This window comes from Calliphora vicina, chromosome 5 (genome assembly GCF_958450345.1).
Source record: "Calliphora vicina chromosome 5, idCalVici1.1, whole genome shotgun sequence".
NCBI lineage: Eukaryota > Metazoa > Arthropoda > Insecta > Diptera > Calliphoridae > Calliphora > Calliphora vicina.
This window is the reverse complement of record NC_088784.1, coordinates 71,694,612-71,709,079: the sequence shown is the minus strand read 5'-3', so window position 1 is coordinate 71,709,079 and position 14,468 is coordinate 71,694,612. Positions and strand designations below refer to the sequence as shown.

At 29.8% G+C, this 14,468-nt stretch overlaps 1 protein-coding gene across 1 annotated transcript in view; it reads left to right on the top strand.

Annotated features, from left to right (window-relative positions):
* cv-2 (crossveinless 2) overlaps positions 1–14,468 on the top strand; it is a 199,290-nt gene that overhangs the window by 121,192 nt on the left and 63,630 nt on the right. Inside the window, exon 4 of the mRNA XM_065511881.1 lies at positions 5,444–6,224. Coding sequence (XP_065367953.1) covers positions 5,555–6,224 — 670 coding nt within the window. The 5' untranslated portion in view covers positions 5,444–5,554. The remainder of the gene's footprint in view (positions 1–5,443; positions 6,225–14,468) is intronic.

The window sequence follows — 14,468 nt, the reverse complement described above, 5'->3', positions numbered from 1 at the left end:
GATTAAAGTAAAAATGCAATTGTTTTGATTTTAAGATCGAGTAAACATCCCTATTTCATAGGATCCACTGTTCCTCCTTTAAAAACAAACCTTGTTGACAATGTTGCAACTGATCTACAGGTTCAGATTAAGAACAACACAACCAACCCAGTTTCTTAAAAGCAATTTAAGCTTAAACTGCAAAAACTAAAACGTTTACATTACGGGGGAAGCAATGGCAAGACAAGACATCTAAACAAAAACAAAAAACAACGAAAAATCGATCTTTAATGTCGTAAAAGAAACCATTGCAAAGAAACAAATCAATGATCTTTGATTTACATACGACATATTTTTAGCTTCGTTGCCAGGGCTCTTAAAAGCAACATGAAAACAAAATAAATAATGGCTATATAAAATGAGTCCTCTCTCTACCTAAATAAACGATTGATGTTTTTGTTTTATTTTCTTCTTTGGCCATAAACTTGTACTTTGTCCATAAAATCAAAAAAAAAAAAATACTATAAACAGCTTTATAAATCTTTTTTGTTTAAATCTGTTACAAAGATAAAGACGAACGAGCAACAGAAATTTATCGCAGCTTAGCCTTTTCCCTAGTATGCTTTTATTTCACTTTTGAAGCCCTTGATGTTGAAATTTTGAAAGACTAAGGAAAAAGAAAATCAAATTTAAAACATTTTGTTAAAATCATTAAATATTTAATACATTGTATATTTTGTATGTCGTCCTCAATAAAACTTAAATGTATGGAATTAATGAAAAATTTAGATTTCAAATTGTTACAGAGTACTTACTTATTAATGTGCTGAAATAAAAATCGTAAATTTTGTATGTATATAATTCGGTATTTATGCGATCATTAAGCATATTTCTCCATTCAGACTTATGTCTGTTCTCTCAATGTTAAAGTCAAAGGACACCTATTCTGTTATATACCAATAGGTTCGTATTGAAGTGCTCTTTTAATTAGCCATCATAAAATAAAACTCATTTGAGGAGTTTTAATTTCCCCGTCTAAAATAAAACTCATTTGAGAAGTTTTAATTTATGGAGTTTTATTATTCCCGTCATAAAATAAAACTCAAATGAGTTTTATCCCATCAGAAAATAAGACTCATTTTGTTTATTTTCATCTTTTGTTTTCAGTATAAACAACAATTTAATAATAGAAATAACAAAATAACAAATTAAACTCCCACTTGTTTTTAATTGTAATGATCTGACTATCGACAAGCTTTAGGTGTCAATTTACATAAAATGAGTTTTATTTTCTGAAGGGAAAATTAAAACTCCTCAAATGAGTTTTTTTTGTGACGGCAATTTTAAACTCTCTTTTTAATAATTTCATCCGAACATTTATTTTTATGTTGAAAACTAACTGTTTTAGATGGATTTTTATTTTTAAAGCTACAAAATAACTATTATAAAATTAATTTTTTGATATCACTTATAACCATTACAGTCCTTGGTCTAAAGGATTAAATATTTTTGTTATGGCTAAACAATTCTTAATTCTAATTCTTCTTTGTCAACATTCATTGGATTAATAATAAATCACAACGAATCTAATTTATCTGTGCAGAAATAATACTGCAATTTTAAAAATAAATCTTCTAAAGAAATTTCCGAAATTGCCCGACCTCGTTTGGGTCACAACATGTGCTACTGGAGTTGGGCGGCCTCGAAGAACGACGTTAATTCGATAATCTACAACTGTAGAATTGATGACATTTCTATGAATTTCGTTCAAAGCTTTCAGGAACGAGCTGCTATCGAAAGTCGAAGTTTGACTGACTTCCCATATGACATTCCAGATGCATTGTTGTAGCGTCAATATGATGTTGAGTTCTCTGACACTGTTTCCTCTTTTAAATGATATTTGATCAATTTCAGCATTTTTCTAATTTACCACTGACTGGTTTATAGTTTGTATGCACCAGAGAAGGCGCTGGGGTTGTCAACTTTAACTTTTCGGGAAGTTCACTGTCAACTTTATACCTAGATTGAGTTTTAGAGAGGCAGAAATTGAAAATTAAATTTTTGTTTGGTATAGCGTTCCTACGCGGAATATTTTTTTTTTGTTAATTTTCGGGACATCTTTGTCGGGAATTTCTTCATAAGTTCTCTTCTAAAAGTTATTATATTCAGATACGTTTCGATGGTCAAATTTGTTGCGAATTGAATCATTCTATTATATCCATAGATTTTTTCGATTCTAGCAACAGATAGTCAGTTGGCAAAGAAGTATTACAGTTGAAATAACCGAATTTTTTTCACTCAACTCAAGCCATAGCGGAAAAATTTAGTTATTAAGAATGAATCAAATTATAGTTTATCCTCTCAAAGGACTTATTAAGATGCCTAACATTGCATCTTTTAGAGATATTCAATGATCATTATTCATATTTAGAGAAAATAATAACAATAATAGTGGTTCAAATTTGTTTATCGACAATCAGTATACAAATTTACAATATACAAATTTAACATGGTTGAAATTCATAAGTTTTTTAATTAAACAATGAATTTATTGAGTTCATACTGATTAAAACTACGACTGTGACGATACCGATCAAATGCCACAATTAAATCAGAAACGTTTACAAAGGCTGCTCCAACAACCAAATACAGTTATTTTATATTTCTTTTAAAACCCTGGTAAAATAAGTAAATTTATTCGAAAATATTTTTCTGGTTTTTGGTTTAATTTAGTGTTAAAAATTTCAAAATAATATTCAAATAGTATTTCTGTCAGCTTTGCAACACTCTCTCCAACTTCTTTGCAATGAGATGATTCTTACGTTCGCTTTCTTCGACATGAATGGACATGCATATATCAAACAGAAAATTATTCGGAGTCTATAGGAATGTGTAAATTCATCTTTGAAAGTTTGAAGTAAGTTGTGTGAGTGCAGCTGAACTTTTAATAAAATATAGTATCAATAGAAGTCGATAGTAGTGGGGCTTTGAACATCTTTTTTTTAATAATTAGAGTTTTGTCCTGAAACAATACTACTCTGTATGTTAGATTTATTGTGTTATCCTAACCAAGCAAAGACCTGCGTCGGACGCCTAAGAGGCGTTTAAGCTGAGCCATCGAGTCGTGAAATATTAGAACATTGTAGGTTACCTTGTGAATCCACTAATAAACACCGTATCTGCATCTTTCTGGCAACACATGGCTTCCGAGCCAAAAGAACGGCTCATATTTTGAGGCCAAGAACGAATCAAGCCAATATCGTACACAGAGAAAACAGATTCGTGATAGCAACCGAATTTGTTGCCAATCGAATGATTCGGTTGCACACGTAGAATTTTTCAGTTCTAACAACAGAAAGTCAGTTAATAAAGAAGAATTTCAGTTGAGGCAACCAAACTTTAGTTACCGCTTCCAAATAGCCACAACTGTAAAATTCGGTCACTAAGATAGAATCATTCGATTGGCAACAAATTCGGTTGCTATCACGAATCTGTTTTCTCTGTGTATATTCTGTTCTGATGTGAACCGTATACCACAGAGAGGGTTCTGCTTCGATCGAAACAAATAGTAGTCGGATGGGGCACAGTCGGGACTATAAAGCGGCTAAGGAAATCCATCCAAACCACTTCATTCTAAATACCTTTTAACAGGTATTGCAACATGTGGCCGAGCGTTGTTATGATGAAATATTACGGTTTCATGTCTGACCGCATATTCAAAAGTATCAATTGCGTTCATTCCAGGTTCTCTGTGATGGTCTGTCCAGATTTCAGCAGTTCATAATAGACCCTTTTGCTACCACCAAATACAGGGCGTTACCTTAGCGCCATGATTTTCTTTTATAGTGTTCAAGCATCACTTCGGACATGTAAAATCGTCTTCCATATGGCACCCAATTTCCCTGCTTTTGGATGAATCCTGCTGCTCGCAAATGTTTTCAAATTGCTGCTTGAGTAGTTCTAAATGATTTTGAAAGCCGTAAGAAGAAATGAGTTTCGAAGCAAAAAATGCTTTCATGTTTACAATATAATGTTCAATAAATGACAGATACTCTACAAAATTACATAGTATAAGTTATTAAAAATAAAATACCGCATTTGTAAGTCATACACCCAATATCAAACTTCTATACTTTCAATACGAACTACATACCTCTTTTATATGCTATAATTCTCAAATAGTTTATGTCAATAAGTCAGAAAATAAGAAGAACCGAACTTGACGAAGTCAAAATTCGGCAATGCTGTTATGTTGTAGTTAGGTTAGTCGATTGTGAACTGAAGAATTTTAGTCTCATCTAGGCATTTATATCCTCCGATTGCATTGGCTAACCCATAGATAGCCGATCGAGAGCCGAAGTATTTATGCCATCATATTGGATCCACGATTACTATGGCTGTTAGCCAACCCAGAGTATAAGAATTTATCTATTTGACTTATATTTATTAGCTATTCTTAGCCAACCAACCTAACATATCAGAAAAATAGCTTAATCGTATTACAAAGACACAAGGATGAGTTGCATAAGTAGAATTCAAAGCAACCTGTAATTCAAAGGACCTATAATGAACTTTGACAGACAAAGCATACATCGGATGGAAACGTAATCTATATTGCAAATTTCTGCAATAGTCAAATTTGATCAAAAAAGGAAAAGAAATTGATCAACATTATTTTCCAGAAAAAAACGACGTTAGTTTGGAAAAATCAATTGCAGCTTAAACTTAACCAAAAAATCTTGGTATATTCGAGATGATACAAAAGATATAATTCTATAGAATGATCTGTCTGTCATAGTGTATACAGAGAGTGCCTCGATAGACTAGACGATATTATGATGGTTGATGGTTCGATTCCCGCAAGAGATACTGGTTTTAGTAGACAAGCTTCACTGTTAGTGTTTGTTTACAAAAAAAAAATCAAACAAATTTCAAATTACACTACCTACATGGATATTTATAACAATTTGTACCAATTTCTTAATTTTGAAACAAAAGCAAAATTCCTGAAACTGTAAAACAAAATTAAGCGGAATCTTTTTATTTTTAAGAAAATTTGGAAAATTAATTTAAATTGGAAACAAAATGTTTTAGGAAACTATTAAAAAAACACAAGCAATTTTGTTGCAAATCACTAAAATTTTCCTAGAAATTTACCACTTTTCTAAAACCAACTTATTGCTCCATATTTCCTAATAAAATCGTTTACATCACCCATTATCATCCTCATTAATAAGTAATTTTTAATACACAACAAATTTCCTTATTATGAAATTGTTTATAATGAGAATTCGCGTGTTATTTAATTTAAAAGAAAATTAACAAATTATTTAATTTAGCTATAAAACACCTGTCTACCAGACTGTTTGTTGTTAGAAAAACAAAATTTTCAGGCAAAAATCAATCTAAAAATCAATGATGATGAAAATAATAATTAGAAAATTTGTTTAATTTCAATTTACAGGCAAAACCAATAGACGAAGTGGTGAAATTGGCAAAAGGAGAAAAAAAAAAGAAATTGGTGGCAGCCACAACAACAGCAGCAGCAACAATAATAATAAATTGAAAAAGTAAAATGTTTACCTTGGAAAATTATAAAAATTCAAAAAGACGACGGAATAGCAAACAGCAGGGTGAGAGTAATGAATTACAGGCAACAGCAACAGAGGCTACATTAGCAGCTGCTGTTTTAAGAAAAGTGCCAACAACATTATCATTATCACAAACAGAAACAACAACAAAAACATTGTCTATAACACAAAAAGACCACAGACATCATTCAACAGCAACATCTAGAAAATCCATGAAAAGTATTAAAAATCTCTCTATGCCTTGTAAAAGTTTTCCCTCATCATCATCGTCGTCATCATTATCCTCGTGGTCGTCTTCATTATTGTGGCCGTTGTCTTGTTCCTCCACAATTATTTCTGGTAAAATAATATCAAGGAATTTATGGAGAACCACAAGAAAAACACCAACTCTAGACACACAATCAGCAACATCACGAACAATAACTGCGACATCATTATGGCCACATGCTGCAAGTATTACAAGGAGACGAAATAATTGTGGTGCTGATTATTGTGATGATTGTGGTGTTGGTGGTGATGGCGAAGCTGTTGATCGACGATGTCAAAGTCTTAGACGACACAGTCATAGACGGCATTTTTTATTGACTTTGATGCTGTTACTAGTTGTCTGCATTGTCAACACTTCATCAGTAAAGGCTGCTGACAGTTTAACTGGTAAGTGCCACATTTCTTTATCTATTTCTCTACCTCTCTCTCTTTATCTATCTTCCTATCGTTCCTATATTTACACTATTTGTTATTTGTCGAATGAAAACTAAAAGTTGACTTTTTTATAAATCTTGTAATCCAACACTTAGGTTTTTTTGTTTTGCTACGGCCACAAATCAACTACAAAACACACTTCATAACTGGCTGAGAAAAAAAATATACTTAAAGCCAAAGAAATGTTTCAAAAACCTCATACATTCACATTTTTTCTTTATATTTCAAATATAGAAGTAGACTTTTTTGTTCATTAATCCTTTGGACTCCGAATTATTGTGGCGATATTTAGACATTTTCTAGGTACATAAATACATACATTATATCCATTATAAGCATATTCATTTTTGGTATTGATGTTACACTAAAAATTTTATTTTCTTTCCTTAATTTTGACTACCCAAAATTGTCGAACGTATATCTCATATTTGTTCCCAAGAAACAAGTTACGTGACTAGATCCATGCGAGTTCCCTTTTCTTAAGGATTATTCTTAGATAAAAAAATATAAAAAAACTTATATTCTTTAATGCTAATAGAAAACAACTTGTGTATCACGTTGATGTATTTAAATAGGTCCAATATTAGAAACATTTTTCATAAAACCAGTAAGAGAGCTATATTCGGCTCTGCCGAATCTTAGATACCCTTCACCAAATTATACCTAAAAATAATTTTTTAAATATTTTTAGGTAAACAAAATTTTAATTTTTTTATAAAAAACTTTTTTTAAATTCTTTTAAATTTTTTTCTTTTCGAAATTGTTTTCCAATTTTCTTTTTGGAAAAATAATTTATGACAAAAAAATTTTTGATGAAAAAAAATTCGGGTTAAAAAATATTTTTCCCGATTTTGACCAATTGTAGGTCCAACTTACTATAGCTTTATATACATCCTTGCAAAGGACTTTAAAATATCTATCATTAGATATCCATATTGTCTATATTAATGACTTAGTAATCCAGATATATATAAAAAATTGGCCAAAAATCGAGGTTTTCCCGGTTTTTTCCTTATATCTCAGCCATTTGTGGGTCGAGCCGGAAGAATTCCCGACATATTGATGTATGAATCATGTATGTAAGTTATTTAGGGGCTACGGAAAGTTGATTTCAACATACAGACGGACATGGCTATATCGACTTCGCTATCTATAACGATCCAGAATATACATATATACTTTGTGGGGTCGCAAATGAAAAATGTAGAAATTACAATCGGAAAAACTTATATATACCCTTACCACTCATGGCGAAGGGTACAAAAATCAAAAGTCTGTCATACGATAAATACTCTATCTGCAAAGACGTAGCCAATGAAATTCACCTCCGGTCATCGAATCTTATATAAATTTTTGTTTAATTCCGCAGCTTGTGCTATTCCAAGTATTCTTTGACATTTTTTTTCGGAGCGGCGGACTAAATAGGGACTATTGAACTACCGCTGATCATGTTACTGACAGTTGTGATTCGTGTTTCATAGGTTAAAACCACAAACCGAAAATTATTCGTTGTTTTTTACTTTTAGAACTAATTTCAGCGGTAAAACTCAAAATTTAGAACTGATAAGCAAACTCTTTATTGTATTATAAAATAATTTTCAAAAAGATCAATTTAGATGGTAAGATAACAACATCTACAGCCCACAGTGGAGCAGAATCAAATTTTTTTTGGAATAAATCTGGCATATAAAAATCCGATTTCAACGATTTTTATATTTTCTCTTACAATTCCCAAGTTATAGGCATTTCAAAATTGAAATTTTAAAATCTTGCATAAATTGGTTCGCTTTATTAAAAATATAGGTCGTACTTTTTAACCGAATGGACTCGAATTTAAGTTTTTTCAAAGCAATATAAATTATTGATCCAAAACTAAACGATTTTCAATTTAAAAATTCAAAAAAAACTTTTATTAAAAAAAACTATTATTAGAGAACAATTTTAGGTTTTTCTGTAAGATATATTTACGGAGAACATTTTGGTATAAAAAACATTCTTAAATCCAAATCAGAAAACGAAAATCAGCTTTGTAAACCTTGATGTATTCTCTATTTATCCCCAAAGTATTTTCCCAGTCCCGAAGGAAATTTGGTCCCTATGGGCAAAATTGTAAAAAAATTGACAAATTAAGAAAAATTTGAAAATTTATTGAGTTTCTAAAACTAAAATTTGTATCAAAATTTTAATAGGATTGCAAGTATTAGGAACAATTTGATCCACATTTATTCCGAACTAATTTTTTTGTTTAGACAAGCTAATTTTTGGTCTTACAAAAAATGTTTCAAATCAATATCTCAATTAGATTAAAAAATCAGAAACTTGTCGAAATCTCGGTTTTAATTTTTTAGGACTTTTTGGAAAAGACACATGGGGAATATTATCAGCCCTATGTTATGGTTATGTCATTTAATTTTTAGGCCTAGTTTCGGATTATCTCGAATATAGATTTTTTTAACGAACCATATTGGTTTTAGGCTGAAAATTGAACTTCGGTCGGACCCTAATGATTTGTTATCCTATGTTAGTGACTAATGCCCGTAATTTCAATAAATAAATAAGGTATTTCAAATCATGTGAACCAACATTTGCAAAAGATTTCTTCCGATCATGGTTAGTCCTATTGGATAGTAATTTAGATACAATTTTTCAACAAGATCGGTCAAGAACTCTCTGATTAAGGGGGGGGATGGTTCAAAATTTGACATTTTAGAGAAACAGGTAACTTGTCCCAAATAGTTTAGATAGCTATTTCTTCAGTCTTTCGAAAATATTTTTTACTTTTTTTTTGGCAAAATCAAAAAAATGCTTAGGTTCTTTTCTTCAAGAACTTTTTGTGAGATGGATATCTATCAAAATAAATGTTTTGTAACTCAAGGCATACGCTTTTTGACTTTTTTAGCAAAATGAGAAAAAAACACCTACATATTTAACCAAAATGTAAAATTTTGACACCCTCTAACATAGAGAGTTATTGACTGATCTTGTTGAAAAATTGTATATCTATCAGTGCTTCAAAAATAGTTGGTAATTTTTACCCGTAGATTTTGAATTCAAATTAATGTCAAGTTACCTTTTAGGTAAATTTATTTTCTGGGTATTTTACACCGTTGATATCTATCTGTTGAAGTCATTCCCACGACAGCCAAGGGCTGTCAACTCAGTAATGACTGCTGCTACAACAACAAAAACAACAACATCTGTTGAAGTTACGGGCATTAGTTGGATAATTCATTACCAACACTATCATTTTGAAGTTCAAGAAGCTATGAACTCCTGTTATTGCTCTCAATTGGTATTTCACTGTCTAATTGAACTTGGATCCATCAGACTACATGGTACTACATGGTTTTTTGTTTATATGTCAGCCATTAATAGACTGATTTTGCTGATTTTCAATACCTAGTTTTTCCGTACCGAATCTAATATATTGTTACGATTTTACCTTTTAAAAGCGGTGGTTTATTTCCTTTAAATAAACCACCTTCTTTTAGATTGCAAATAAAAGCGATGAGTGGTTTAAAATTTGTAACAACTCTTTACTTATTTATTTACACACACTGGTAATGTACAAGAATACACTGGTGATACAGTTGATTTTAATTCTAACAGCGCTTATAATACACTGACAGACTACATCTTCTGTTACTATTTATATACACAGTGCCATTTACTAGAAGTTTCATGAATTATCTATATCTAGAGCTTTTATCAGCTTTAATGTTAGCAGCTTTAACAGTTAATGTTATTATACTTATAAACAATGTTAATAGCAGAGTGTTATCAACATGTATGATAAGTAGATGTTTCGAACAATGGAAATATGTATTATAAACATAATGAATTTTGCAAACAGCCTTTACAGGCCGTTAAATTCAAATCGTCATCAGTCATCTCGTTACATCAACATCTCTATTTATAAGTATTTAGAATACTTGGGTACTTTATAAGGTTGCAAATATACATTTATTAAATGAAGTAATTATTAAAAATAGTATGGCCAACAATTTATCACACCCTATTCCTGGTTTAAAATATGCCATATCATCAATATATTTCATTTCTGGCGCTAAATAATTAATCACTGCTGTTTAGTCAAAAAAAAAACTACTTACTAATGAAAACCTCTTAAATTTTTTAATGATTTCAATGGAATTTTTTATTATTTTTTTTAAATCTCAAGATTTAAGTATTTACAGCCAGCAACTAGAAAAAAGTTGTGGCCAGAATAAAACACTCGTATTTGCTTGTTTAATGTCCTGCTGTGAAAATTGTTTAAACAAGCCCTTTAGGCTAATTAATGTACATTGATTAAAATCAATGTTTATTGATTTTTTTTATTATTATTATTGTATTATGTATACAATTGTTTTTATGTAGTTTTTTTATGCACTCAACAACTAATCGAGCTGAATAATTGAAAATCATCAAACAAATTATTTACACAGTGGGTGGGACGAGAACAACTTTTTTTTAAATAAAAAAGGAAATGAATTTGAATTATATGTATGTGTACTTGGAAATAGTTGTAGGGAATTTTAACACAATAATTAAAAATATATATTCACAGAGTTAGGGAGAAAAGCATGTTCCAATAAATATTTGTTTTTATATCATTGTATTTGTATTGTATTTCAGAAGTTTTCAATTGTAAAGGATCTTTCATTAAGCGCTTCCTATGTTTAAATTTAAATAAAATAAAGTATCATCGACATTTTTACTCGCCTGAAAGACCAATTTGACAGATGTAGCTTTAACATTATCTCAGCTGTCAACTTTCAACTGTCAAAGTTCGGAAGTCCGTATTGAAAGAACGTTTATTTCCGAAGTTTCCATTTTCTGTTTCATAACATTCAGCGTTATTCTTATTCTCATTTTCACTCAATTCTTATATTTTGGAATGTTTTATTTTTTAAATTTATTGAAATAATTATTCAGTGTACTTCATGGAAACCCCCATATACTTTTAAAGCAAATAAATATTTCAGAATTTGATTGCCTGTGGAGAAGTGTATAAAATTATTAAAATCAATTTACTAAGGCAAACATTAATAAATAATAATGTGCAACCAACCAACTAGCCAACCAACCACCTTTGGAATTTTCAAATACTTACATTTTAACTGCTTTTAAAATTAGTTTGTCAATGATTTCAGCACAGTATGCAGTCATTTATTTACAAATTTATTCTTTTGTTTACATACAAAAAAATAATACAAAATAGCAACAATAACAAATATTAAACATTTATATTTAAATAAACAATTGTTTAATATCACTTTAATGCAAGTTTTGTAGTTATTTGTCTATTTATCTTCATATAAACTAAATGGATCGCGTGCCGTATGTTTTTCAATTCATATAAAACCTCTCCTCCCTCCCTCCAAATTTTAAAGAATAACAAGTAAGAGAGCTATATTCGGCTGTGCCGAATCTTATATACCCTTCACCAAATTATACTTAAAATTATTTTTTTTTAAATATTTTTATTTAAACAAAATAATTTTTTTTTATTGCTTTTTTAAAAAAAAACTTTTTTCCAATTTTTTTAAAATTTTTTTTAAAATTTTTTTAATTTTTAAAATGAAAAATTTTTCTAAAAGAATTTAACAAAAAAAATTTTTGATGACAAAAAATTCGGGTTACAAATTTGTAGGTCCAACTTACTATAGCCTTATATTCATCGTTGCAATGGACTTTGAAATATCTATCATTGTCTATATTAATGACTTAGAGCCAGTTTTTGACTTCGTATTTAAATATGAATTATATTTAAGTTCTATTTAAATACGAAAATGAGTTTCTCAGTGCTTTTTTAAATGATATTTAAATGGCCAACGTTGGTCATTTAAATTCTATTTAAGTTTCATAAACTACCATATGTTTTTGACAGCTGACTTTTGTTGTTTGGTTTTTTTTCACTCTATTGTAGTAAAAAAAAAACAAACAACAGCGTCTTGCTAAAAAAAGCGTCTTGCAAAAACTACAATTCCGATGCGGGGCAATTGGAGCTTCTTTTGTGCATTTTCCTACCAATAATTTTATTGTTTAATAAACTTTTATTTCTTATTGGGCAAAATGTATCAATTTTTGTTTTGGTTGAACAGCTGTTTTAAGCAGCTGTTCGATAAATTTTTGATATTTAGTAGTGCTACCATACTTTTATCTTATTTAAATAAGACAAATTATGTAGCACTGAAAAACTCAAACTGTATTTAAATACAACTTAATTTTAAGTTTAAATTAACTAAATACGTATTTAAATAACAAGTCAAAAACTGGGCATTAGTTATCCAGATCAAAAATAGGCCAAAAATCGAGGTTTTCCCGGTATTTTCCTTATATCTCAGCTATTTATGGGCCAATTTTGTCGATATAAATAGCAACCGAGCCGGAAGAATTCCCGATATATTGATGTATGAATCATGGATATATCGATTTCGCTATCTATAACGATCGTGAATATACATATATACTTTGTGGGATCGCAAATGAAAAATGTAGAAATTACAAACGGTATGACAAACTTATATATACCCTTGCCACTACTCATGGCGAAGGGTAAAAAAATAATTGAAATTTAATAGAATTGAAAGACTTACTCTCTGTTATATAAATATTCGAAGTGTTGATGTAAGACATGTCGTAAGTTTTGCGTTAAAATCAATTTTACTTTAAACAGGGTGTGTCTTTAATGGTCATCAATCAGCAACATTGTAACGTTATGACTGACTGGCTGGCTGGCTGACACCTCCTACAACTCCATACCAAATAGATACTTTATCAAAACATTTGTTTGTAAGCTTTTTCTCACTTAACAAGTGTGTTTGGTAAATGACGGGAGAGATAAGCTAAACTAAAATGTAATGAAAACCATAGTTTAATAGCTGTTTAAAATGACATTTTGGGGAAAATATAAATAAATTTTTAATTACAAAATCAAAAGTAAAATGTAGGTGTGATTATAAGTAATGTTAAACATTTTAAATGGTTTAAATATATTTATTTCACTAGTTTATTTAAAAGGCAGTTTATTGAAATACTATAATATTGTAACATAGGAAAAACTGTATTGTTCAGATGTTTATATCCTTCATAACGAGTGGTAAGGTTTTGAGACCTGCTTCGACAAAATTTCTCAGCTATGCCGAATCTTATATACCCTTCACCAAATTGTACTTTAAAATACAAATTTTATATATTTTAAGTTAAACAAAATTTGAATTTTTTTTTTGCAAAATTCTTTTTAAAATTTTAAAAAAAATTTCTTTTTTTAATTTATTAGTGAACAAATATTATAAAAAATTTCTTAGTTAAAAAAAATCGGGTTGAAAAATATTTGTCCCAATTTTGATCCATTGTAGGTCCAAATTACTATAGTTATTAGTTACATTGGACTTGGAAATATCTATCATTAGATATACATATTGTATATATTAATGACTTAGTAATCCAGATATATATCAAAAATGGGCCAACAATGTAGGTAGTCCCGGTTTTCTCGATTTTAAATAGCAACTGAGCCGTGGGAATTCCCGATATATAGATGTATCAGTTATGTTTGTAAGTTATTTGGGGGCTACAGAAAGTTGATTTCAACATACAGACGGACATGGCTATATCGACTTCGCTATCTAAAACGATCCAGAATATAGCTTTTTTTCCAACCAGCCAAATTTTACTAAATCGACACATAACGTGATTCTGAGTCAATCCTTATAATTTAAGGTTGGTGTCAGATTAATATTTTTGGTCAGCACAAATGTTTGAAATTTGTCAATCTGTAAGTTTAGAAACCTAAAGCTCTAGGTCCGTTTTTAGACATTTTACAGGATAAACAATGCTACCAATGTTCTCATTTCTTATGTACCACGCACAGTGGTTTAGAAATGTTTTTTTTTGGAAATAATTCGGTATCTCGGGAAATATTGGAGATATTGTTACGAAATTTCACACTGTTGTAGCGGAGGTGTTTTCCAGTTGATTTGAAATTGTTGAGCTTCCTAGAGATAATATGCAGTAGTGTATGGTCCCTCGGGCCTCAAATTTTTAAAAAATACCCAAAAATCCATTTATCATCGGAATGGTCTGAAATTTAAAATATAAATAGTCGTTGAGAAGATATACAAAAACTACTATTATATGAGTAGATTATCTCTTTTAGTTGAAGAGATATTTAGATTTATTTATTTTATTTTT